We start from the raw sequence: 25,986 nt of genomic DNA on the forward strand, positions 1-25,986 counted from the left end.
ACGTCTGATCAGGTACACAAGGGAACACATGTGATGTCACTTTCAAAACTGAGGAAGGACGTGCGGAAATTTGCAATACAGATTTCTGTTATCACTTGATTGGAAGCAGTACTTACATAATTGAGTCAATTCATAGAAAATTACAGAAGTGATGCTCACAAGACTTCCTAATGGAGAGACCAAGAAGCAGGACACACTTAGCAGCATGCATTCCCTGCCAGGAAAGAATAAAAGAGGTTGCCATGTCCTAAGATTCCCACTCCACCAAGCGGACAGATTCAAAGGAACATGCCAGGAGATTGACATGTGTAGGTTTCGCCTCGGGATATAGAGTCAGGTCTTGGGGTTAAGATGCTGTAATGGAGCTCATGCACACATTCAAAAGAAAGAATATCCAGACTACAATCCTGGCAAGGCTCTCTCTATAAGCAGGGATGATTGATCTACGACTCAAAACACCACATATCTAATATACTAATGGGAAATAAACGATGCCTTCTGGATCCAGGTCTGCCCCTGGATTGTGGATTTCGTGCCATATTGGAAACAGGGTTCTACAGAAGGTAGAGCAAGCAGGGGAGCCAGGAGACTTTGGACGAAAAAACCTTCACGCCCCAAAAAATATCAAGGGAACCAAAGACGCAAGATCCAGGCAGGAAGAAAGTAAAGTTGGCAGCGACCTACCAAGATTTCCTGGCCAAGTCTGTGGTTGCATCTTAGGGTTTACTTCCATACGGCAGGTTGCGGAAGGCACTCTTGAACTATACCTCTCATCTCACTGCTTACATCTCCTTTGCCGAGCAAAGTTATGGGGCCAGATTAGACCACAGATCGTTATTTTTGCCTCTCCTTAGGATTTCCGGTTTCTTTTATTTTTACAGATTTTAGAGATGCAATCCACACAACAGAAAGGCCCTCCCAATAGATCATAGGAATGAGAACTTCTGCGTTGGAGGGGAAGGCAGGGAGCACATGAACTGAAGTCTACAATGCTGGTGCAGCACTGCACAGACAGCCCAAACCAACGCGCCTTCCCTTAGCAGCATAACTGGAATTTACTGGGCGTATCCGGGAACTGTACACAGGTCATTTCTAGAAGAAGGGCACCTATGCAGGAGTCCTCCCTTGCCATTCATGGCCACACATAATGAAAAGGCATTACAAGCAAAGGCTGAGGCAAGTCAACTGGACATTAAGTTTAACGAGTCCATGCTGTTCAAGTCAGCTAAAAGGCTTCATTGTGCTTATAGTTGATGTAAGGTTTGGATTAGGGGCCCGGTTTAGGGTTATCATAAGGGTTTGAACTAGGTTTATGGTTGGAGTGAGTATTACAGGTAAGATAAGTTAAGCAACAGTGGCTAGGGGTATGGTTTGCATTAGAGTTAAGTTTCGGGTGAGTACAATGTTTAGAGTGGGATTACCTGCTAGGGAAAGGGTAACCGATGAGGACGAAATAGGGCGAGCAACAACATTGTTTTTGCAGATGCTTATATATTTATGTTTTTATTTACGCAGACAAAATAATATTAATGAATATATATGTGCTGTACTTTGTTGGTTCTAGGGGCTCTCTGAAAATGTTATCTGCATTTGTCTTCTCTCTGATAATATAGATCCCTATCAGTATCTGTAATACATTAGTACGTATTGCTTACCACTCCAGTCATTCATGAGGACCATCCCGAAAATGTGCTCCTCTGCCTCTTCAATTACAATAGGCTCTCCCAGTGGATTTCCAGGGCCTGTAAAGAATGCCTGCCACACCGAAATGACAGCGTTAGCACAACTATATAAAGAAACAGGCGCTACAAACAGTGATCAGCACAACTACATATAAGACTGGAAGACACAACAGCAACTTGACATATCACGTGTCCGTGCACGCACACCGGATATGTATCAGTATAAATAATACAATAGACTATCGGTACAACTACAATGAAAGATGTCAGCACAAGTCATACAAGGAAAGAAGTCAGTCAGTAGAGATACACAGAGTAAGTGACAGAACAAACATAAAAATAAGACATCATTACGCATTTCTCTGGGTATTAAGTGGTAGAGTGGCCCATATTAAGGCCAAAGGTGGAGTCGCGGGATCTCGCGCAATATAAAAATAACAAACTAAACTTACTTTGCCGCCAGGCCCTGCCTCTCTGCTCGTGCACCTCGAAGAATAGGAAGCAGGCCCCATTGACCAATCACAGCGTTGTAATTGGTTAGCACCCAGGCTCCCCTGACCAATCACAACACTGCAGGGCAGCGTTGTGATTGGTTTTGAGCAGCCTGGTTCGACGCTCAACCAGGGAATGGGGGCCTGGCCTTGTTCTCCATGCAGGCTGTAATGCAGCCTACATGGAAAATGTGTTAAGTGTGAATGACTGGTTTGGGCGGAAGAGAGGGCCGACCAAACAGTCATTGCGCAGTTAGGAGTGGGCAAACCACTCCTCCCCTGCTCCGAAAGCAGAGGAGCCCCGCCCGCCCGCCCGCAATGCAGCACAAACATAAAATGATAATAACTTTAAGTAATTATTTTATGTTTCTTCTTCCTCGCACTGCTTAAAAGCAGTGGGGAGATGCTCCTCCGCCATAGCAGAGGAGCCGCCACTGAGGTCTTCTCCCCAGTCAGTGCAGTGATATGTTTTCTGGATTTCTCTCCAGAACATGGTCCAAAAAATGGGTTAGCTAGACTCTTTGGCACTAAAGTCGTCGTCAATGTATCAACATGAGACAGAACTCTGGACTACAACCACCCGCAACCCACTGTGCATTACTTGGGTAAGGGGCATTTTAGATAACAATCAGTCCTGTAAGACTTCACGGTAATAGTGGATCTCAAACCATCTCATCATAAATAGACATATTTAAGGGCACTAGAACTCAGAAATATATTTTAAAGATTTATTAAAATTCTATTTTAGTGCACACAATAATAACTTATCAAAATAAACCAGATAGTGGCAATAATTATACTTGTCAGAAGGCAGAACAGTAGAAAATACTGATACATTATGACGATATTACAGGGCTTCTTTGCGTTAATAACCCAAACAAACCCCTCCTTTCCCTAGGCTAGCTAAGCTTAGCACCACAAGGGACTGGAGTTTTATGCATGGACCACACACCTTCCTTTTCTGAACAACTGAAGCAATGTTCAGTAAAGCAACACCCGTTGCCGTTCCTTTCTGCATCTTAGATGCTATGTCCCGACTCGGTGATGAGCAAAACGCACGGCTCACTGCACCTACCCAGTATCCTTCAGCAAAGACATCTGTTTACAGCTAGTCAATGAACCTCAATCTCAAATCCGTTAATTGAAGTTATTTTCTATCTAATAGCAACATCGTTGAATATTTTCATAATAAACCATTATTAAACCTCCCTAGTCTTTCACGTACTCATTGTGTTAAACATTGCTTATTGTTTAAAAATAATAACTGTAAAATCAAGCTATCTATCAAACTTTTTTCATTATTTAAGAACAATGAAAGCAATTCAAGCCGTGCAAAAATAAACACCAATACATTTGAGCAAGAAAAATTATTTTACAGTTAATGTTTAACCGGCTTAATAAATTATGCATGTCTATTTGAATCAGAAACCTAAATAAACAAACTTGTAGAACTCAAAAGGGGATACCTAAAACAACATATATTCAGCTGCTTTTAACATGGTGGCGACCTTGTCTTTTTAGCAGGAACTTACCGTGGGCAGTTGAGCTTTTGAAGTTGGGGATATTGTTGGCCACAGCGCTCGTATCATCACCGGCTGTTGGTCCCCCCCGCCGCTGCGACAGGAACACCACGCGGCCGCCGAGCGGGGGGACCACAGCCCCCACAATCCTTTGCTTCCTGACTCCGCCCTATTTCGCCCACTGACGCGCCCGGAAGGCGCTGAAAAGAACAGAGCTCCATCTGGGGAGCGGGCGACCTTCTCTTTTTAGCAGGAACTTACCGTGGGCAGTTGAGCTTTTGAAGTTGGGGATATTGTTGGCCACAACGCTACCAGCGCTGGTCTCATCACCGGCTGTTGCCCCCCCCCCCCCTCCTGCCGCCGCGACAGGAACACCACGCGGCCGCCGAGCGGGGGGACCACAGCCCCCGCAATCCTTTGCTTGCTGACTCCGCCCTATTCCGCCCACTGACGTGCCCGGAAGGCGCTGAAAAGAACAGAGCTCCTTCCGCGTCGCGGGACGCGCACGGGCGGCGCCGGGCAAAGGGCGGGCCTTCTGTGGCCGTCCGGGGCTGGCCAGGGCTGGGCTGGGCCCCCCACTATTGACCCTACGATCAGCGAAGTAAGACAATAAGTACCAACCGCAAGGCATCACATTGTTATTTGTTGCCCATTGTGTTAAAGATCACTGTTTATAAATAAAAAAATATAAATAATATCCAGAGCCTAGGACGAAAATCATCAGTGGGAGGCTCTGTGAGAGGGACTTTAGACACTTTTATTACAAGGGCTGCTTCTGTTTTAGAAAAAGAAATTGCGCTAACCGAAAGACGCATTTCCTCAGAATGGCAGAGCAAACGCTCATCTTTGGGGGCTATCCAAACAGCAAAAACACCCACACTTAATAGTATTATTAACGAACTGTCAGATGACATAGGTATCCCCCCACAGCTTCAAGACCTCTCAGCCCGCTTAGCGATCCAGGAGAATCCGATCATTTCTGACACCAGTTCAGATTCTCAATTAGACCTGTCCTTGGAAGTATCACTACTTACCGCTTCCCTTAATTCTACTCCTGAGAAGATTTCTAACATTAAATTATCAGGGGCAGGTATTCCAGTAAAAAGAAAGAGGGGTGGTGCGATGCAAAAGGGCAGTCGAGTAAAAAGTCGCAGGGCTGTTATGAGTCCAAAAAATAAACCTAAAGGTCCCCAAACTAGTGGGGTCAACCACGGTTATTCTACTACATTTCTTGAAAATATTTTAACGAAAAACATTGAGCATCTGATTATTTCCTTGCTATTACCTATAGTTGAGAGGGTCAAGCGAATAAATGAACAACTAGGGTCCATTATAAACATTGGAACTGCCAACTCTAATTTACTAAAAGAAGCGTTACTTAAGAAGCCTCCCTTAACTAATCCCGAGATAAGGACTGAGCCCATACCAACCAATAAGGAATCTAGTAGGAAGTCGACTCCAATAATCTGCGATAACTCAACAGGTACACCGTCTCAGAACATAGTTATTGAGTCTATTATTCCAAAAGATCTACCAGAAAATAGGCAACCAAAAGAGAAGGCTCTGGGGAAACAGGCTAACCCACAAAGGACCCCTAATAAAGATAATCAGGTTACGGGTCCTGCAAAACATATTGATTTTCCACCAGAAGCAGAACCCCTCGTTATTGTATTAACAGGGGTGCCCGAGTTGCCACCAGGGAAATTCGAAAACTATCAGACTCTCAAGAATAAAGCCATGTACTGGCTGAGAACAAACAGACCATTACCTGCACACCTAGATGGAGTAATTTTAAATGTTAAAAGGTTAGATTGGATCGGGAAAAGAATAAAGGATATCCCAGGAGATATAATTGTCATAAACTTTAGAGATCGAAGGGTGATAAATCACATACGAGATTGGTTCCCTGATGGTTATGAGGGAGGTATTACCCCGAGAGACCTAAGTTACTTTTACCCGAAAAAACTTTAATTGAAAACCCTTGGATACTTGGGAACTTAAGATCTCGCCCGTTTCCATCCCCCATGTTTAACATCCTTACTTCAAATCGCTTTTCTTCTCTTATGGGGCTGGAGGGAGTTGATTGACTGCCATCCTGAAAATATAATTTTAAAAGAGACCACGAAACCCACTCACTCCAAGTTCAGAGGGAAGACAGTAAAGAATGAAACGATATGGATATACCAACATAGGTGGGGCAGATAGCTCTGGTATGAAACAAACGGGTGGAATCCAGGTCCATCACTCTTTACTAGCCCCTGACACAAAATCAAATCCACACCCAAGTGTGGAAACACCGAGAACCGATTCTCCCTGTCCTAGTCAGTACAACAATGGTCAAGATCTAAATATTATTTCCTGGAATATCGCAGGATTAAAAAGAAATCTCCTTGATCCCATTTGACATGCATTTATTGGTTTGTATGATATTATATTTCTTCAAGAGACCTGGATGTTAGAATGTGCCCATAGGGTAGGTTATAAATCATACTGGGTGGGGGCGTCCCCATCAGTAAAAGGCAGACCATTAGGAGGACTGATTATATGGGTCCGTGTTTCCCTACAAGTCACGATTACTTCATTAGATATTTCCTCTCCAGATATACTGGGCTTAAAATTAAAAGCAAAAGATGATAGTTACACATTTTTTTTATGTATATAATAGACCATCTCTTACAAATGGTGCATCACCAGTTATTGATTTGCTAGACAGTGTCCTTAAAACATTAGCCCATAGCACAGGTGTTTTCATAGCTGGTGATTTTAACTGTAACTATGAGCCAGTACTAGGCTTTAGCGATTTGACGGAATCCCAAGACCAAGCATACAATATACCATCTTTGGTTAGCGAAAAAGAAGTGAAGTGTACAAATGCTGTGACTCAGCACTTAGATTTAACTTTGACACATAGTCTGAGATCATGCAATGGGTGTCTTCCATCTGATAGACCTAAAGCCCATACGTTTCGGAGAAACACTTCACAAAGCCATATAGATTATATGATGATGTCATTAAGCTGTTGGTGCTTTCTGTGCAACTTTAAAATAATCTCCAGAACAGAGAGTGACCACTTGCCTTTGTGTTTGAGGGCCTCAACAGAATTTCTTACCACATCAGAATTTGCAAAAGTGAATTATGATTTTTTAGATGATCAGATCACGCTAAAAAGGAATGATTGAGCAGTGAAATAGCTATATATTTTGGAGGACAAAAAGGCAATGACTAATATCTATTTAACGTTTATAGATATTTTTTCTTCGTATATCGAAAGCAATGTCCCGCCATTTACATTGACTGAGATCCATGGCAGACTGTTAGAAGCTCTAGGTCCTATACTAAGTAAAACAATACAAAGAAAGATGGGAGAACCAACGGAAAGGGTAAACCATGGAAAACCATGGTTTAATAAGGACTGTCGAACTGCAAAATCAGAGTTTATAAAAGCAATAAAAAGTAAAGATATAGATAAAACTAGGGAAAAAAGGCGTGCCTATAGTCTAACAATAGTTGCTGCTAAGAAAGTTTGGGATGAGGAGATATGGGCAGGTCTCATAAATACCGCCAAGACAAAGGATCAAGCAGGATTCTGGAATCTATACTCAAAAGGTAATAGGATAGGCAACAAACAGAGATCTCTATTTGGACGAAGACACATGGGTTAATCATTTCTCTGGGCTTTTTTCTGAATCCAATATTGAACCTAATACCAATATTTTTGTTCTGACGGGCGAAATGATTGAGCTAGCAAAGACAGACAATCTACGTTTTTCCATAAAAGAAACTAACTATGTACTACAAACAATAAAATCAAACAAAGCCCCAGGCCCCGATAGAATTCCCTGCGACCTACTAAAACATGATTTGACAGTTTGGGCTTCTTACATGAATGTTTTATGCAACGCTATAGCAAACTTTGAAACGATTCCAAATACATGGAGGGGGGCCGAAATTGCCACGATTTTTAAAAAGGGGGACAGACTTGATCCGGCAAATTATCGCCTGATCAGTCTGATAGACATTCCACAGAAAATATTTGCTAGACATATTGTTGCGTCTTTCATCTTGGATGGAAGAAGTTGATTTATTAACAAAATTACAAGCAGGGTTTAGGAAAAAGATCAGCACTACTGATCAAGTCTTTAGATTTCAATGTTTATGTTGGAAGTATATTACGATCAGACAGGGAACATTGCATGTAGCATTCGTAGACCTTGGAGCCGCTTTCGACTTGGTCCCCAGAACTAGTCTTTGGTCCCATATGAAAAAACTTCGAGCACCCAATGAATTACTAGTTCAAATTATCAGGATGCACGAAAACAACTTTGCAAAAGTAAGTTGGGGACCAAGGGGAGAACTTACGAGAGAAATTCCAGTGAAGCGTGGAGTACGGCAAGGTTGTGTGTTGGCACCAACCTTGTTTTCTTTATACGTAAATGACATCCCCTCCTTCCTTGAGGGAAACAAGAGTGATTCACCAAGGCTAGGAGGGGATGTGATTCCTGCATTACTCTTCGCTGACGACACCATTTTAATTTCTCAGACTCCCGGCGGCCTCCAAAATCTGAATAACACCTTCCATCTATATTGTATTAAAAAAGGACTTGAAATTAACCCTAGCAAAACAAAATATATGTCTATTAACCCAAGTAAAACTTTTAGAAAAAAGTTGGAATTACAAGGGGAAAGACTAGAATATGTGAATAATTTTATTATTTAGGTATCACGCTGGACTCCAAAATGTCATGGAAACCCCAATTGGTAAAAACAAAATTAGTACTGCTCCAAAATTCTATGCCTATTATAAAGAAACATAGAGAGAGTACTTCTAAGGCTGCATCACCAGCTATCGAGGTCTTTAAATTTAAGGCCCAATCAGCAGCCCTTTATGGAGCAGAACTGTGGGGTCCATATTGTAAGTGTAATTTTGAAGTGGACGAAAACAATTTTGTACGTAGATTATTATCCCTACCCAATAGAACTCCGATGACACCGTTTTTTTTGGATATTAATCTAAAGCGTACTGATAATCTTGCTGTGCTACGCCCCCTTATGTATTGGATAAGAATATGGACAACAGAAGAGCTTGTCCATTACAGAACAGGACTACAAGAGGTATTCAAAAAAATATTTTATGGTTTAAACATATTGCCTCTTGGCTTAAAAGAATAGGACTATCAAACTACTGGGAAAATCCTCAAGAGTTAACAAAAACTTGTAACAAAATAGTAAAACGTTTGTTTTGGAATTATTTAAGTAACATACTGCTACAAGATTCTAAATTAGGTTCGTTGACTATAAGGTTTCTTCAATTTAAAGACACTCCTAAATTTGAAATACTCTTGGATGAGATTAACCCCCCGGTAGCAAAATCTTTAAAACTTAAATTCAGATATGGGGTCCTGCAGACCAACGATAAGAAATCTAAATGGGGCAGTAATGCACATGATAAAGATTCGGACAAATGTGGTTTCTGTAAAAATGTCACATCCGTCATAGAAAATGATATGCATATCTTATTTTTCTGCCCGGCTTATCGGTATTCAAGAGAAAGATGGATTAAACCTTTATGTAACATTCTTAATTTAAGACACTGCAGACAGGCAGAACGGATTTTACGATCGGATACAACTCGATTGATAGTATTCTATGTGTCTAGGTTTCTTATGAACCTAATGCTTTTTAGAGCCAAAAGAGGTTTAAAGTTGTAATTGCAGCAGCACCTTATCTAAACTGTTAAAGAAGGAAAATTAATTTTTATTTTAAAATGTTGTTCGTCCATTCTCTTCTTTTTTTACAATGGAGAATTCCAGCAGTGATTGATTGATTGATTGTACATTAACATTTTAACGGAATGCAAGCTTTTAACTTTAACACCCCTGTTTATTTTTTATACCTATTTAAATAACTTATTGTATTTTTAAATATAATCGATTTTATATGTAAAATACTGATGAAATGTGGAAATAACTCCCCCCATCCCTGCTATTTGGTATATTCACTAGGATTGCTAAACTTTTTGTAAATTGCTGTAATGATGATTTTTTAACTTAATGTGTTGCATTTTTATTTTCTGCACTTTTATGGCCCAAAGTAGACCGAAATAAAGTATTGAATTGAATTGAACATGGTGCAGGCTCTCAATGTGAGCTAGGATTGTAGCTTCATTAAGGAAGAGGGTGGTATGGGGCAGATGGTGTTAAGAAGGGTGGGATTTTTTTTGTCTGTGCACGGGACAGCATAAGCGGAGGGTGCTGAACGTGGGTGGCAGAAAGTAGAGTTTATTTCAAATGGGGGGAATCTCAAGAGTGGTGGGGAGGGTGGTAGGAGGGCAGTTTTTTATTAACTTTATTTTTCTATGTTACGTATGGCTCCCCTAATATTAATCTGCCTCTGCGTACATGTTGGAAGCAGGGGCAGATGGTTTGAGAAGGCCATATACATAGCCGGGTAAAATGCGATTGATGGGGATGTGTTTCACCTTGGGTTCGGAGTATCAACTCGAGCTTAACTCTTGTTCTATCTTTGTGGTCATTCAGAGCCCCTCAGTGAAAACAGTCAGTTACCCATCTGTAATTCTATATACAATAGGCCCTCTTTCTGCATTTCGGCTTAAACAAAATAGATCAGCAGTCTATTTTAGCCAGAAAAGAGGAACTGACCGGTAGGGCAAAGATGAAGTGTCAGAGGTGCACGTGAAGACTACAAATAGAAGTTTGTTTTTTTGTTTCAGAAGTACAGCATTAACATCACATAATCTCCAATGAAATATGTATGGCCTGTCCCATATTTACTGTCCAACCCTCTACTCTTCATCCCCGCGTTCCCACCACCAGGAACAAGATGGGAAGGCAGGAGCAGCTGACGGGATATCGCTCTTATTCCCACACATTTCAAGCATGAGCTGTACAGAACTGCAAAAGAGCCCAGCATTTTGTTAGACAAAGTTTTTTTCTTATTAACTTCAGGTAATTTTTGATATTCATGAAAAATTCACAATGGTAGTGAAGAAAACAAGTTACTTACCTGTAACTTTGGTTCCCCAGTATTGGTAACTTTCATAGATTCCCAAGCTTTGTATCATTCCCCGTCGTCTGAATGGGAGCCTCGGTAGTATCACAACCATAGAAACAAAAGAGAAAAAATAGGCCTAGGCCTCATCTCATTTTGTATCCTATCACCCTCTTTGTGTAAAAGAGACCAAACTTTTGTCAGGACCAATCAGAGCAGCCTCACCCCATAGAACCTTCCTGAGAGAGCTCAGAGCCTCAGATTTTCGTAGCCGTTGTGCAAACCGCCACTATCTCTGTAAAAAGACTGAGCTTTCCCAGGGGAGGAGGGTGGGCGCATGGGAATCTATGAAAGTTACCAATACTGGGGAACCAAAGTTACAGGTAAGTTACTTGTTTTCTTGCCCTAGTATTGGAACTTTCATAGATTCCCATGCTTTGTATCAGAGTAGCTAGCAGTAAATTACCAAGAACACATTTTGTAGATACATGGCATCACACAACCGTATAGCAATACTTCTAGCATAGCACAACAAGAAACAAAATGTGCTCACCAGGAAGGAGGGATTGTAGGGAAAGCTCACCTCTCAATGAAAAAGATTCCGCAGGACTGCTTGACCAACAGCCGCGTCGTCTCGTCCTGCAGACTCCAGGCAGTAGTGTTTCGTGAAGGTATGAGTACTGCTCCACGTTTCTGCCCTGCATATGTCCTTGATGGAGACACCAGAGAAAAGAGCCACCGACGATGCCACAGACCTTGTGGAATGTGCACGGACTTTTCTGTCCAGTGGCTTGCCCGCCTCCTGATGGCAGAATTGAATCGCACTGGAGATCCAGCGGGAAATGCCACTCTTTGCCAAAGGACATCCCTTCCGTGGTGCGCTGTAGGACACAAACAATTGGGATGATTTTCGAAAGGGTCGTGTGCGTTCTAAGTAGAATTTCAAGCATCTTTGAACGTCCAAAGAATGTAAAGTGCGTTCCGCAGGCGTAGAAGGGCGCGGAAAGAAAGACTTTAAAATCAAAGGTTCATTCAAGTGGAACTCAGACGGCACCTTCGGAATAAATTTTGGATTGGTGCGAAGGATAAGCACATCTTTTTTGAATTGAAGGAATGGATGCACTATGGAGAGGGCTTGAAGCTCACTAACTCTTCTAGCTGATGTTAGCGCCAAGAGGAGGGCAAGTTTTCAAGACAGGAATTTCAAGTCCGCCTTGTGAACCGGCTCAAACGGAGCTTTCATGAGTTGAGCCAGGACAAGGTTGAGCTGCCAAACTGGCGGAGGAGGGCGAACTGGAGGATACATCCGAAACAAGCCTTTGAAGAACTGTTTCACAATCCTAGAGGACCATAAGGACGGGCCTGAAGAACTGCGCCAAAACCTCGATATGGCTGCCAGATGGACCTTCACAGACGAATGCGCCAACCCAGATTTAGCCAATGATAGTATATATGGCAAAAGTTGATGAGGCAGAGATTTGTAAGGATGGAGACCTTGTCTTCGACACCACAGGCAGAACCTCTTCCATTTCGCCTTGTAAGGTCTATTGGTGCTTGGCACTCGAGCCTGGGACAAAACTTCTCTACACTCCTTGGGGAGATTCAGAGGATGGAACTCTGTGTTCAGGAGCCACGCTGTCAAGTGCAGCGATTTCGGATGGAACACCTGCCCCTGATTCCTCGATAGTAGGGACGGAATCGGTCGCAAGCGAATTGGATGAGCCTGGGAGAGTAGAAGGAGTTCTGTGTACCAGAATTGCCGGGGCCACGCCGGTGCAATGAAAATCATCTTGCATGGTTCCGCCTTCATCTTCCTGAGTACTCGTGGAATGAGGGGAATTGGCGGAAAAGCGGAAAAGAATGCGCCGTACCAGGCAATCGAAAGGGCGTTCCCCAGAGATCCCTGATGGTGAACTTTGCTTGCGTAAAACCGGCATTTGGCGTTCACCGGAGATGCAAAGAGGTCGATGGTCGGTGTCCCCCAGACCGAGAACACACTCTCCAGAATGGACTGATTCAATTCCCATTCGTGATTCACCTCTGCCGGACGACTTAGGGCATCCGCCGTGACATTGAGCGAACCTGCCAGGAGTTCGGCCTGCAAATCAATTCTGTGAAGAATTGCATAATCCCAGATTTTCTGAGCTTACTTGGACAGAGTTTGAGATTTTGTTCCTCCTTGTTTGTTGATGTAGTGCATGGCCGTCGTACTGTCCGTCCGGACCAGCACTGTTTGATTCTGAACTCTGGGAAGGAAAGCCTGCAAAGCCAACCGAATGGCTGTCAGCTACAAAAAATGTATATGTCACTGGCGCTGCTCTGGACTCCAGTGTCCGCTGACTTGAAGCTCTCGGAGCACTGCTCCCCAGCCTTCCAAAGAGGCATCTGTAGTCATGATCAGGGGGGGATGGTGAAATCCTGAATGTCAGATCTTCTGCGATATTGTCTTTTACTAGCCACCACTCGCATGCCTTTCTCATTTGTGGCGTCACCAACACCTTGTCGTTGAATGATCCCTCTGCTTGGCACCATTGTTTGTCTAGCTCTTCCTGCAGAGGACGCATTCGCAGCCTGCAATGCGGTATTAATGCTATGCAGGATGACATCGACCCTAGCAGGGACTTGTATTGTCGGACTGAAAGGCATTTCTTCTTGAGCACGTGGCGAGCCGAGATGATCAACTTTTGTTGACGCTCCTCCGAAGGACGAGCCGTGCATTGCTTTGTGTCTAAAATGGCTCCCAGGAATCTTGTGGATCTGGAGGGTTGCAGAACTGACTTGTGTTTGTTTATCTGAAGGCCCAGGTGACTGAACAACTGGATGCAAGTTGAAACGGCTTGAGAAGTTTCCTTGAAAGATGGAGCCTTGACGAGTTAGTCATCCAAGTAAGGGAAAACTTCCAGGGATTGTTTTCGTAGAAAAGCCGCTACCTGTGCTAACACTTTGGTGAATATCCGTGGTGCAGACCGAAGGCCAAACGGAAGCACCTTGAATTGGAAATGGCTCTTGCCTACTGTAAAGCATAGATATTGTCTGTGAGCTGGGTGTATCGGTATGTGGAAATACGCATCTTCTAAATCCAGAGACGCCAAATAGTCGCCTGGGTTCAAAAGAGGAAGAATATCTTGGAGAGAGTGACCATCCTGAATGATAGTTTGATGAGATAAGTGTTGAGCTCTCGTAGGTCTAGTATGGGCCGCCAAGTCTCTGCCGTCTTCCGAACCAGGAAGAACCTGGAATAAAATCCTCTACCCCTCCGAGAGAGAGGTACCGGTTCTATTGCCCCCTTGATGAACAATTGGTGGGCTTCGAGATGGAGCAGTCCCAGATGTTTTGTGCGGTTGGCGCCAGGAGCTCTTGTTGGAGGAAGATCTTGGAATTCTAACGTATGGCCACTCTGAACAATATTCAGGACCCACTGGTCCGATGTTATAGTCTTCCAGCTGTTCAGACAAAAGGATATCCTGCCCCCCACTGATGTGACTGGGAGGGGAGGAACAGTAGTAAGAGCCAGGAGGCCGCTATTGCCTCTTGGCATTGTCGCGTCCCTGTCGGTTCTGACGCCCTCGCGGAGGTTGGCGAGAGAAAGACGCCGATTGTCCCTGGCGTTGATTCGAATATTGAGTCTTATAAGACTGCGAAGACTGCCTCGTGCACCTCTAAATGGGACCTTTCGATAGTTCAGTGATCCCAATGACTTCGCCGTGTCCATCCTTTTTTATATTTTGCAGGGCATCATCAACATGCTTACCAAAAAGCATCTCCCCATCAAATGGGAGGTCCAGGATTTTATTTTGGACCTCCTGATGAAACAAGGTGGCTCTCAACCAGCCCTGACGGCGTAGCACTGCTGACCCTGCTAAGGCAAAAAAAGCCGTTGAAGCTATATCCATAGTACAATCGATTACTTCGGAGGATGATTTTTCTCCCTCCATCAGGTCTCTCCTGGCCTCTTCCCTCGCGGAGTCAGGCAGTTGTTCCACAAATGGCTCCATGTCACACCACATCTGGCGATCGCATCTGCCTAGAATGGCTAGAGCATTTGATGCTCGAACAAGCAAGCTGGCCATGGAAGAAAACCTCTTCCCCACGTTATTCAGGCACCTACCGTCCTTGTCCGGAGGCGTAGTCAAAGGCGTTGATGGGTTTGCTTTGAGCGGCCTGTGAGATCACCGAATCAGGCTTCGGCTGCCCAAGATGACAAGCTGGACTGCCCTCCGGAGCCTTATATTTCTTTTCCAGCCTGGGAAGAACTGGAATGACAGTGGCTGGATTCTGCATGATTTTTATCCCTTCCTCCCACACATGTTCAATTATGGGAATGGATTTGACTGATTTTCTGTATTGTTCTTTGAAGTCATACAGGAAACATTCAGACTGCTCCCTTGTAATTGGCAGTCCAAACCTCTTTGACACTCTCTCCATAAGGTTATGGAGCCCCCCTATATCGACTGGAGGTGAAACAGAAGAATCTCGACCAGTGGCGTCCGGATCCTGCAGTCCACTGTCACCTTGATCCAAGTCTGGGTCCTGCAATGGATCAGTCAATGGATCCACCTGCCCTTCATCATCAGAAGAGGTATCCTGCAGAACGGTGTTGGAGGGATCGGGATCCGATGTCCGGGAGAGGACCGCTGGTATGACCACCGGTGGCGTGAGAGGCACCACTTGCGAAGAAGGAAGTGCGACAACTGGTTGAGCTTGCGGCAACACCTGAGGTGGAGGTTGTGCAGGCTGCATTGAAGGTTCTGAAGGAAACCTGGATCTGTAGTCCTGCAGCATCATCTGTAGATCAGAGACTAAAGAGGCCGGCATGGCCACCATGTCTTGTCCTAAACCTGATGGACGTCGCTCCTGAGGAACATAGTGATGCCCTTGTTGGTCATATGCATGCTCATAATATTCCTCCGTGTCAGTCTCTTGCAATTTCACATTTAAATCTGAGGGACTGTAGGCATCCCCATAATTGCCTCCATCTTCCTCCTCCGACTCGTCATCCAGAAGCATTGTTGGTGGAAGTGTCGAAACTCGACTGGGAGACGTAATTTCAGGCGTAATTTTCAGCTTCTGTATCGGAAATTGCAGTTTACCAGTCGACGGCTTCGTAGACGGAGCCGCCGTCGACGGTGCGGTAGTCGTCGACGGGATCGTTGATGGATTCGTCGACGGCACAGTGGACCTCGTCGACGAAGTCTTGACCATCGTCGACGGTATGATCGTCGACGGTTTCGTCGACGAACTCGTCATCACCATCGTCAACGTTGTCGTCGACGTAGTCTCCGTCGACGGCCTCATCATCGACGAAGTCATAGTCGACGAACCAGGTACCTTAAACGACGACGAAGCAGGCACGGTCCCTGGAGTGACTGTAGAGTATTTTTCACCAGTCTTTTCCTTTTTGGACAGAGGAGAAGTGATAGAAACCTCAGTTTTGTCCTTAGAGGCTGTCACCAATCCAGCAGCCTGTCCCTGCCTCTCCTTTTCACTTCAGTGAGGAGATTTAATGGGACTAACCCTCTCAGACCTGTCAGAGATCTTATGAGGGGCCTTGATGGGGGGCTCGGCCGAAGAAGAAGAGGGAGACCTACCCCTCTTCCTGGATCTGTGAGAGGAAGCCAGAGATGTTGAGTCCACTTCATCCGATGAGAGCACCTCCTTCCGAGTCTTCATCCTTTGAAGCCAGGTCAAAAGCCGGCCCTCTCTGTCCCGAAGTGTCTTTGTAGAGAATGTTCTACAAATCTTGCAGTCAGTGGCCTTGTGGTCCGGATATAAGCAATAGATACAGATTTCATGCTGATCTTCTACAAAAAGTCGCTTTATTTTCCACAAGACGCACAGGACCTGAATAAGGCTTTCTTCTCCTTGTCAGACATATTTTGAATGTAGATGAATAGTTGTAAGAAATAACTAGTATGAATGAGAAAACTGAGCAGGGCTCAGTGGAGACTCTCAATGATATGCCGGAGGCTGGTGTCCCCCTGCCCCGGGACCTGACCCCTGCAATTGCTGAACAGACTCGTTGACATAGATCGAAATGAGGACAGGCTACCAGTGCCATCTTGGGCGTGTAGCTGAGCTTAAAAACGGTCACGTCTGGGCTCCACTGACCCCCCGAAGAGAAGACCTTAACACAAAAGCACAGCCATACAGTGGAGAGCTGTTAACAACCTTCTGGCCTACCCTACAAGAAGGAAGCACATTAACTAAATTGTAGCTCCTTAAAGACTATGCTCAACACCACCACTGCAAACTACTAGTAGGCTGGACCCTCACTCGAATATCAAAGGGCCCTGCAGTTAAGCACGGTGACCCTTCTGAGACGCAGGTTGAGCAGATGGGTGGGCACCTGGGTCCCTCCTCTTCCCCATCTGGAACTGTCAGGGAGAGGAGTTCCACCACCTGTGCCACTGGCCTAGCGCCCCTCAAAAGATTGCTCTTACCACGTGGCAATTGGCATTATACGTTGGCTGCCTCTACTGGGGTCTGCATTCACCCAACGCTGCTCTTGAAGTGGTCCAATCACCTGCCCTCCTCTCCCAGACTGAGCAGTGGTGAGTTCCCAGCTGACTACACCTGCAGGACTTCTGGCTTGATCCAGAGTGGAGGTTCATGATTTTTCCTCTAGCTGCCACAACTCTATTATTCTTCCCCAGGTGTATTTAGAGACAACATCCCCTCACAATCAACAAGGGTCCCTTCAACAATCACTAGCTGCTTGTGTCCCCAGCGCATTACACCAGTTGGAGAGAGCTGCAACTAGCTATATGGTCATCGGTGAGTGGGTGCATCACGCTACAATGGGCAGGCCCAGAGCAATACAAAATCTACAGTAGCCGCTGAGACTGAAGGTTCTGACCGCAAAGGCATCATCATGCAAGTGAATGGACACAGATCCTCCAGAACAACAGACTTGGCAGAGACAGCTCAAACAAAATTTGATAGCGTTTTAGAGGCCATTGTGGAAACCAAAACGACACTGGAAGGAAAAGTTCATGGCGAAGATGATCAATGCAAATTCTCTGATAGGGTTCACCACACAGAGTTGATGCTCCAAGAGCTCCAACTCCAGACATTGGACTTACGAAAACAAATCCAAGAGTTCGTTGACCGAGTAAGCTTCCTAGAAGGTCAAGCCGAGGACGCAAAGGGCAGGGCCAGGAGTAACAATGTGTGCATCCATGGCATGACAGAAGAGACAGGAAGAAAAAAAACGCGAACACTACTTGAGTCATGGTTGTGTGAAACAGTACAGTTTGGCAGCTATCAGTTTGATTCTCAGTTGAGATAGGACATTGGCTCCTGGCAAAACCACCCTCTTTGGGCTCCTCCCAGATCCATGGTGGCCAATATCCTCCACTTGCAGGGAGCAAGATGAAATACTAAGAAGCACCAGATAAGGAGGCCACTCAGCGGTCCACTTAAAAAAAGGGTTGATCTTCCACAATGGTCATTGAGTGATGTTTAGCACCCTAAATACTCATTAATGAAAGAATACTCTTATTTCTCACCAGTTTATTTGATGCACGTTCGACTAGATCAAATATTCCCCCCCCCCAACCCTATTACCGCATATCAGTTTGGCTTAGTATCTAGGCCGGACCATCTCTGACCACAATCCAAAGCTGATACACATTTCATGAGGGAGGGGGTATCGCTCATTTCTACATGTTAACTTCATCAGGACTCCTTGAAAGTTCCGGCATATCATTGAGAGAACACTTAGGGCACTGCTTTGTGGAGAACGAAGGGTCAAGTCATTGCCACCTAAAAGAATGGGAGGCCTTTAAAGCAGTAAAGCAAGACCCCTGCATCAGCACATTAAAAGGAAATTAGGAGGCAAATAGATTACCAACTACTGGAGCTAGATGGGAGTATTCGGAATCTTGACAGAGTGGTCTCAGAAATCATAGACTGATGCCCTACACCACGCCAAGAAAAACGATGCCACTCTAGCTGAGAGACAATGAGGTCTATATGTTGCAGCATATACAGCCCGTCGACACAGAAGGGGATATATACGTAAGAATTTGAGCTTGGCTAATTAGCTCCCATAAAAGAAGTATGGCCCTGACTAGTATCATAGACCACCATGGGTTCATTAATCACAGGAGCCAATTCATCGACTATTACGAACTACTACATGATAATCGCAATAATTTGGATGCTGACATTAATAACTTCCTAACGGATATTTCGCTTCCTCAGCTCATACAACAAGGTGATGACAAGCTGGGCAACCAATTTCTTCATAAGAGGTAAAGGACACCATCTCACTACTCGGACAGGGTAAGATTTCAGGTGCAAACTGCCTTTGCGGATCAACTGACCCCTGTGTTAACTGCAATATAAAACAAAGCTTCTGGAAGGGAAAACCTTCCAGATGGCACTGGAGGCCTTTATCACAGCCATTCTAAAACCCAGCAACCCTCCCAAAGACCTATTGGCATAAAGGCCCCTTTCTATACTGGATGTGGATTATAAAATACCCCTGAAAATACTAGCTAATAAGTTGCTACCTCACATTATACATAAAGACCAAAATGGCTTAATTCCGGTACATAGTATATGGCAGAACATACGATGGCTGTTCAAAAGATTATGGCAGTGGTCCCTGGGGCACGGCCCAGAACGGCACTACTAACGGTTGACATAGAAAAAGCATGTGATTTCCTGAACTGGTGATACTTACACAAGAATCCAGCTCGCTTTGGTCTTGGATGAGCCTTTCATAGATGGATCAGGGTCCTTCATACCCTGCCAGTCACACCAATGTGAATGGGCCGGGTGATCTCAGAGCAACATTGGGTCTGCCAAGGTAAGAGATGGTGCAGCCCCATCTCTTTTAGTTTTAGCTATTGAACCATTTTAGTGCAGTTCTAAAAGGTTGAGAGGGATTGGGTGATCCCAAACGCGGAGTTGTTTGATATAATTTATCTTTATTAAGACGATCTGCTGCTGTGTACTGGGGATGCAGAGCACATCTTGGTTCAAGTATCTGAGAACTTGACACCTTAGGAAGTTTGTCCGGGCTGAAGGTGAACTAGGATCAATCTAGCCTGTTGTCAATGAAACCCAAACCCGCCTTGACTTGAGGGTCTTGCGGAGAACCTCTACAGGGGGGAGACCACCATGTTTACATATTTAGGAGTACAAGTCAATCATAACCAAATTGACACCCCAAAATATAACTATGAGCATACAGTATGGTTGCTTCTGCTACAGGTGACTTTTGGAGGTCCCTTCTAATTAAACAGCTAGCTGAATAGCCCTTTCCAAGATGATAATGTTACCTCACTTACATTGTTATAACACAAACTTGCTGATAATTTTCCCTAAACAAAATTTCAAAGAATTGCACAGTCTAATGGTGGACAAAATATGGAATGGATGTTGCCGCGGGTGCCATTGGACACTTTGAAAAGGCGGGTGAGTCAAGGGAGACGGGGGGGTTTCCGATTTTGAATTGCACTATCTAGCTGCCCTGACCCAATGGCTAACTCACTGGCATGCAACACGTTACACTTACGAGTTTAACACCAACAGCCAGAAGACGGGAATAACAAAGCTAGCACAATGGGTTTTGTGCCTTTCTAGGTAGCACAACCCCACATCTTGCCTTTGGTGAGTAGCACAACACGGTCACTGGCGAGCATTGAGTCTTTTAATAAGCAAAAGTAAGGGATGCTTCATGTGCCTAATATAAAAGTTACAAAAATATGTAAATTGCTGCATGAACTGCCCAGATTTCCCACCACAAGGGCAGGGACTGGAGTCAAGACTCTTCTGGAAGCCCAGAGGGAATTACAGTAAATATTTAAGTGTGCCACCCGTGAAGCAGAACAATTAGCTGCGTTCCAATTTCCCATAGCTCTATTACGTTATCTGGTTGGTGGTGTTTCTACAACCATATTCATATAGGCTGCCACATTCGTTATATTAATAATATGATCGGGACCCGAAAAAACATGTTGAAAGCAGATCCTACAAAATCTTGATTCTACGCCAGCTAGACATGGGATTGGTAGGCCCATTTCACATTTGAGGAAGTCCATAATGATGTCCATTGTCAAACTGGCATACTTGTTTTGCCATACTGTTAGCCATAATAAGGCGGGGAAGGCTCTAATATAATTCCTATGTATAGGACGCCCATTTGTTAGTGGCAGATTAAGTGGGAGGACAATATACGAACCGCCAGGACCTTTTGGCAAAACCTATTTCTTCAGACTGAATGACATTACTTTGAGAGGTACCCCACATCCCATGGGCAGACAAAAAGAGTTTTCTATTCCTCTTACTTGCTGCTGATACAAAAGATTCCCACTGTTGAGCTAACAACTCCCTCCTCTGCCTAGTAGTGACCAAGTTGGTGGCTTCCCTACGAAGATAATATAAGGAGGAGTCCCTAGGTTTCGCCATGAGGGCCTAACGTAATAACCGATTAGCCAAAGTACAATCATAGTTAAGCCACATGGGTTCACGGTTTGCGGGCCGGGATGGTTTTAATAAGGATTTCCCTAGGTTGGTGTAGAGATTATTCTAGATCATCTATGTCACCTTCCACTAAAAAAATCTCAATCAATTCCATATTCTCCTTGATCACTTTAATGAAAAAGAGCCTGGGGCCGTGGCGCTAAAAAGTGGATGGATGACATTATTTTTTATGTTCGTTACATCGACGACGTCTTCCTTATTTGGAAGGGTGGTGTCGATGAGCTGAATGAATATTTTTGCTATCTCAACGCCAATGATTGTAACATCAAACTAACCATCAATCATTCAACAAAAGAGATTGTGTTCTTACATCTCAGATTATATAACAAGGATGGTGTGATCCAAAGCGACATGCATAACAAACCCACATCCTGCAATAGTGTATTGCATGCGACCAGTTGTCATCCAAGGAATACCATAGCAGCCATACCATATGGTGAAATGGTACGAGCTTGCCGCAATTGTAGAGAAGATAATTTTGAGAGAAATATTGAGAGGGTGAAGGGTGAATTTTCAGTAAGAGGGTATGCGAGCAGTGATATTTTGAAAGCAGAAAGTAAAATTAAGAAAAAGAAGCGCAGTGAGACAATAGCCCAGCAACCATGCAAGAGTGATATTGCCGACGAAAATCAGTGAGTCTTTGTGACGGAATATGGCATGTACAGCAGCCATATTTACAATATCTTAAGGAGACATTTGCATCTACTTAAATCTGACACTCCCATCTGACATTATTTCGGACAAACCTAGGGTTATCTACAAAAAGGGTACAACAATTAAGAGCATTCTCTGCCCCAGCTATGTTAAACCTCCGGAACAGCGCATAACTACATGGTTACCTGAGAAACCTGTGGGCTTTTATGTATGTGGGAACTGTTCCGTATGTAGACATGGGATGAACAAGCTTGAAAGTTTCTATAACAGCCCAAAGAACTATAGGATCACCACATTCATAAATTGCAACACCACATATGTAGTGTATTTGATTATCTGTCATTGCAACATGATTTATGTGGGTAGCAGTACGAGGAGCTTGAAAATCAGAATTCAAGAACATGTCAGGAACATCAAACATGGTGACATACGCAGTCCTGTGGCACAACACATTCTGGAGTGTCATCCGCATAAAAGAGAAATCAGGTTTCATACTGTAGATAGTGCGGGAGTAAACCCCAGGGTGGAGACAGGACCACACATCTTAGACAATTAGAGGCTCGGTGGATTTGCAGATTGAGATCGGTGGACTTAGGTCTAAACATTAATAATGAGTTCCACCACTTTCTGTAGGACGCTGACTATTTACGAGAAAGAAGAAGGTACTGGGAGATGTGGCTTAACACCTTCAATGCTACAGGGTATTTTTCTGCTGCGCTGGACCTTCTTTTTTCCCATTGTTCATGACAAGGTCAGCTCGTCATAAGCACAGCTCCAGTGGACCTGCATGACAAGCTGACCTTGTCATTAGCATGGAAGAGGTTAAGTACGATATGGAGCCTGTCCCATTGATGTTAGGCATGGGATGCATGATAGCTATACAATAAGTAGGATGTAACCTGCAGATAAGCATCATCATTTATCATGAAAAACTTAGTTGTGGGCTTTGATTACCACTAAGTAATATGTGGTGTCCGTACAAAGTGTATTTTAACTTTTGGTAACACAGTTGTGGTTTAAATTGAACTATTTATATTACAGACATTTTAAAACTAAAAGCTAACCATCTATAGATGGCAAGTAAATTCTATGCCATATTTTACAATATGCAGACCGTTCTAAGATGGCGGCGATTGTCCTTTAGTGTAAACGTCATGCAAAAAGACCGAACCTAGACCATGTGATACGCAGACCGCTTTAAGATGGCGGTGATAGTCTTTCCAGTGCCCTTTGTGGTTTAAAAAATTAAAAAATAAAAATAAAAATTTTAAATTTAAATTTATGTCTCCAAAATTCTTAGAATTTGTAGCTAGGCATATAAAGAACGTACGTTAATTTATATGAATAATTGATAATACTTAGACCCCTCCAAGATGGCGGCGATCGTTTGCGTAGTGGAAACGTCATCGATATGTAGACCGGTTTGAGATGGCGGCGATTGTCTTTCCAATGACCCGTTTGGTTTAAATTTAAAACTTAAATTTATGTCTCCTACATTTTGGAACTTGTAGCTAAGCATATAAAGAATATACGTTAATTTATATGTTGTATCAATGATTTTTAGACCGCTCTAAGATGGCGGCGATCATTTGCTCAGTGAAAACGTCATCGAAAAACGACTATACTCAGGCTTGACGAAATGTTGACCGCCTTGAGATGGCGGCGATCGTCTTCTGAGTAGAAATGTCATCAAAGCACCACTGAACCCGGGCTAATGAACAATTAATTTAAGCTAATTTCCCCATAATTGCTCGTTTAAGGGGTATAAAAGCACGTGGTTCAATGTGAACATTTAGAACCAGATGACCACATGCAGGACTAGATGCCAAAACTTTTTGCGGTGAGTGCGTGTCCCATGATGGGCTGATGGAGATTCTTAGAGGCTTTACTTGTAATTCATTCGAAATACTTAATTCCTCACTGGGGTTATGATTACGTAAAAAAGCGCTTTAAGCAGGATCGACTTTTATTTGCGATGGTGATTAAGAGTTTTTTGACTAGTTCAAGATGGCCGCCATGTTTATGGGAGTATATTTCACGCTGATGCACGGCCAGTAGAGGGGCAATAGCTGTTTTTGGAAATGAGAGTTTCTTCTAGACGCTGGTTTTTGGATAAAAGATGTTGTGCATAATCATTGGCTCTAGTTTGTGAAAAGAGTCAAAATTACACCGAAGGATAAAGCACAATATTCTTCCATGACTATAATTAATAAGATTTGACTAGCTTAAGATGGCCGCCATTCTGTTTTGGAATGAGTTACATTGTACACGCGATCTGTAGGATAGCTACAGCGCGTCTTAAATATGACATTTTTGGAACAAATGCCAGCATATAAAAGATTAAGCTTGGATATATGTCATTTCGACATGAATGGCATCTATCAAATTTCTAAGAATCTCTTCTAATTAAGAACGTTTTTGGTTTTCATAACAAAACCACTGGATTGTTAACACCTTGCGTGCAGCGCCTATTTCCCCCGAGTGCTGGACATTCCATAACTGGGTGTGGTCGTGACGAACAAGTTACTTACCTTCGGTAACGATATATCTGTAAGAAACAGTAGTTAGTATTAGATTCCTTACCTTAGAATATCCCCAGGCGTCAGTCTGGATCCGGAAACTTTTGAGTAGCAGTACCCCTGCGCGTCGGTAGGCGTCGTCTGCAGGCGTCCCCTACGGCTCCGCGTCCGTCGTCGGCGTCGTGATGACGTCGCTGGAGTATATAGACGCCGCCTCCGCGCGCTGACGTCAGTTCTTTGGACATAGCTTTTCCGCGCCAGAACACGCAGAGCCATGTGAGAACCAACACTGGTGCCATTTGAAACTAGGGCCCTGAAAGGGATGTCCTTAACCCTAGGTATCAGTTCGCAGAACGGGGAGGATGGGCAGGGCGGTAAGGAATCTAATACTAACTACTGTTTCTTACAGATATATCGTTACCGAAGGTAAGTAACTTGTTCATCTGAAAGAAACAGGCTAGTATTAGATTCCTTACCTTAGAATAGATACCCCAGCAATACCAACCCCGGAGGTGGGTCTGCGAACCAATACAATCCTACACCAGAAAGTCCTGGGAGGACCGAACGGCCAAAGAAGCCATCCCTCCGGACTTGACTGTCCAGGCAGTAGTGCCTCGCAAAGGTGTGCAGCGAGGCCCACGTAGCCGCCTGGAAAATGTCCCGCAAAGGGACTCCCCGGCCCAGGGCAGTAGTAGCCGCCGTGGCCCGAGTGGAATGGGCCCTCAGACCAACAGGAGGCTCCTTCCGAGCCAAAGAGTAGCACGCCTTGATGCACAGAACGACCCACCGAGAGATGGTCCGTTTATGTACCGCCCGTCCCTTCTTCGCACCCACGTAGCCAACAAACAGTTGGTCATCCACCCGGAACTGGCGTGTGCGATCCATATAAAATGAAAGCGCACGTTTTGGGTCCAGACGATGGAGCCGCTCTTCATCCTTTGAAGGATGCGGAGGCGGGAAGAAGGAGGGTAAGGTGATGGACTGCCCGATGTGAAAAGCAGAGACTACTTTGGGCAGGAAAGAAGGTCTAGTTCTCAGAACCACCTTGTCTGGATGAGTGGACATGAAAGGAGGTTTGACAGAAAGAGCCTGGAGCTCACTCACTCTCTCCTGGCAGAGGTGATGGCAACCAGGAAGGCCGTCTTTAAAGTCAGGAGACGGAGAGGACAGGAATGAAGTGGCTCAAAGGGAGCGCACATCAAGAAGGTCAGAATCAGGTTCAAGTCCCACTGAGGCATCACGAACGGAACAGGTGGATACATGTGCGTGATGCCCTTCAAGAATCTCGTTACAATAGGGGACTTGAACAAAGAAGGTTGATCAGGCAGCCTTAGAAAGGCCGAAAGGGCAGAAAGGTAGCCCTTGATAGTGCCCAGAGCAGAGCCCTGCTGGGCAAGAGAGAGAAGAAAGAGGAGAACCTCGGAGAGAGGGGCAGAGAGAGGGTCCACAGCCTTTGCCGTGCACCATGCCACAAATCTGTTCCACCGGCAGGCGTATACCGACTTTGTGGAGGGACGCCTGGCTGCCAGAATCACATCACAAACCTCAGGAGACAAGTCAAATGGCCTCAACTGTCGCCGCTCAATCTCCACGCATGGAGGTGGAGACTGGACAGGTT

General features: G+C 44.4%; 1 protein-coding gene across 1 annotated transcript in view; it reads right to left on the reverse strand.

Moving 5' to 3' along the window:
• FAH (fumarylacetoacetate hydrolase) overlaps positions 1 to 25,986 on the reverse strand; it is a 183,846-nt gene that overhangs the window by 60,425 nt on the left and 97,435 nt on the right. Inside the window, exon 8 of the mRNA XM_078682934.1 lies at positions 1,656 to 1,755. Coding sequence (XP_078539060.1) covers positions 1,656 to 1,755 — 100 coding nt within the window. The remainder of the gene's footprint in view (positions 1 to 1,655; positions 1,756 to 25,986) is intronic.

This window comes from Lissotriton helveticus, chromosome 3_1 (genome assembly GCF_964261635.1).
Source record: "Lissotriton helveticus chromosome 3_1, aLisHel1.1, whole genome shotgun sequence".
NCBI classification, from domain to species: domain Eukaryota; kingdom Metazoa; phylum Chordata; class Amphibia; order Caudata; family Salamandridae; genus Lissotriton; species Lissotriton helveticus.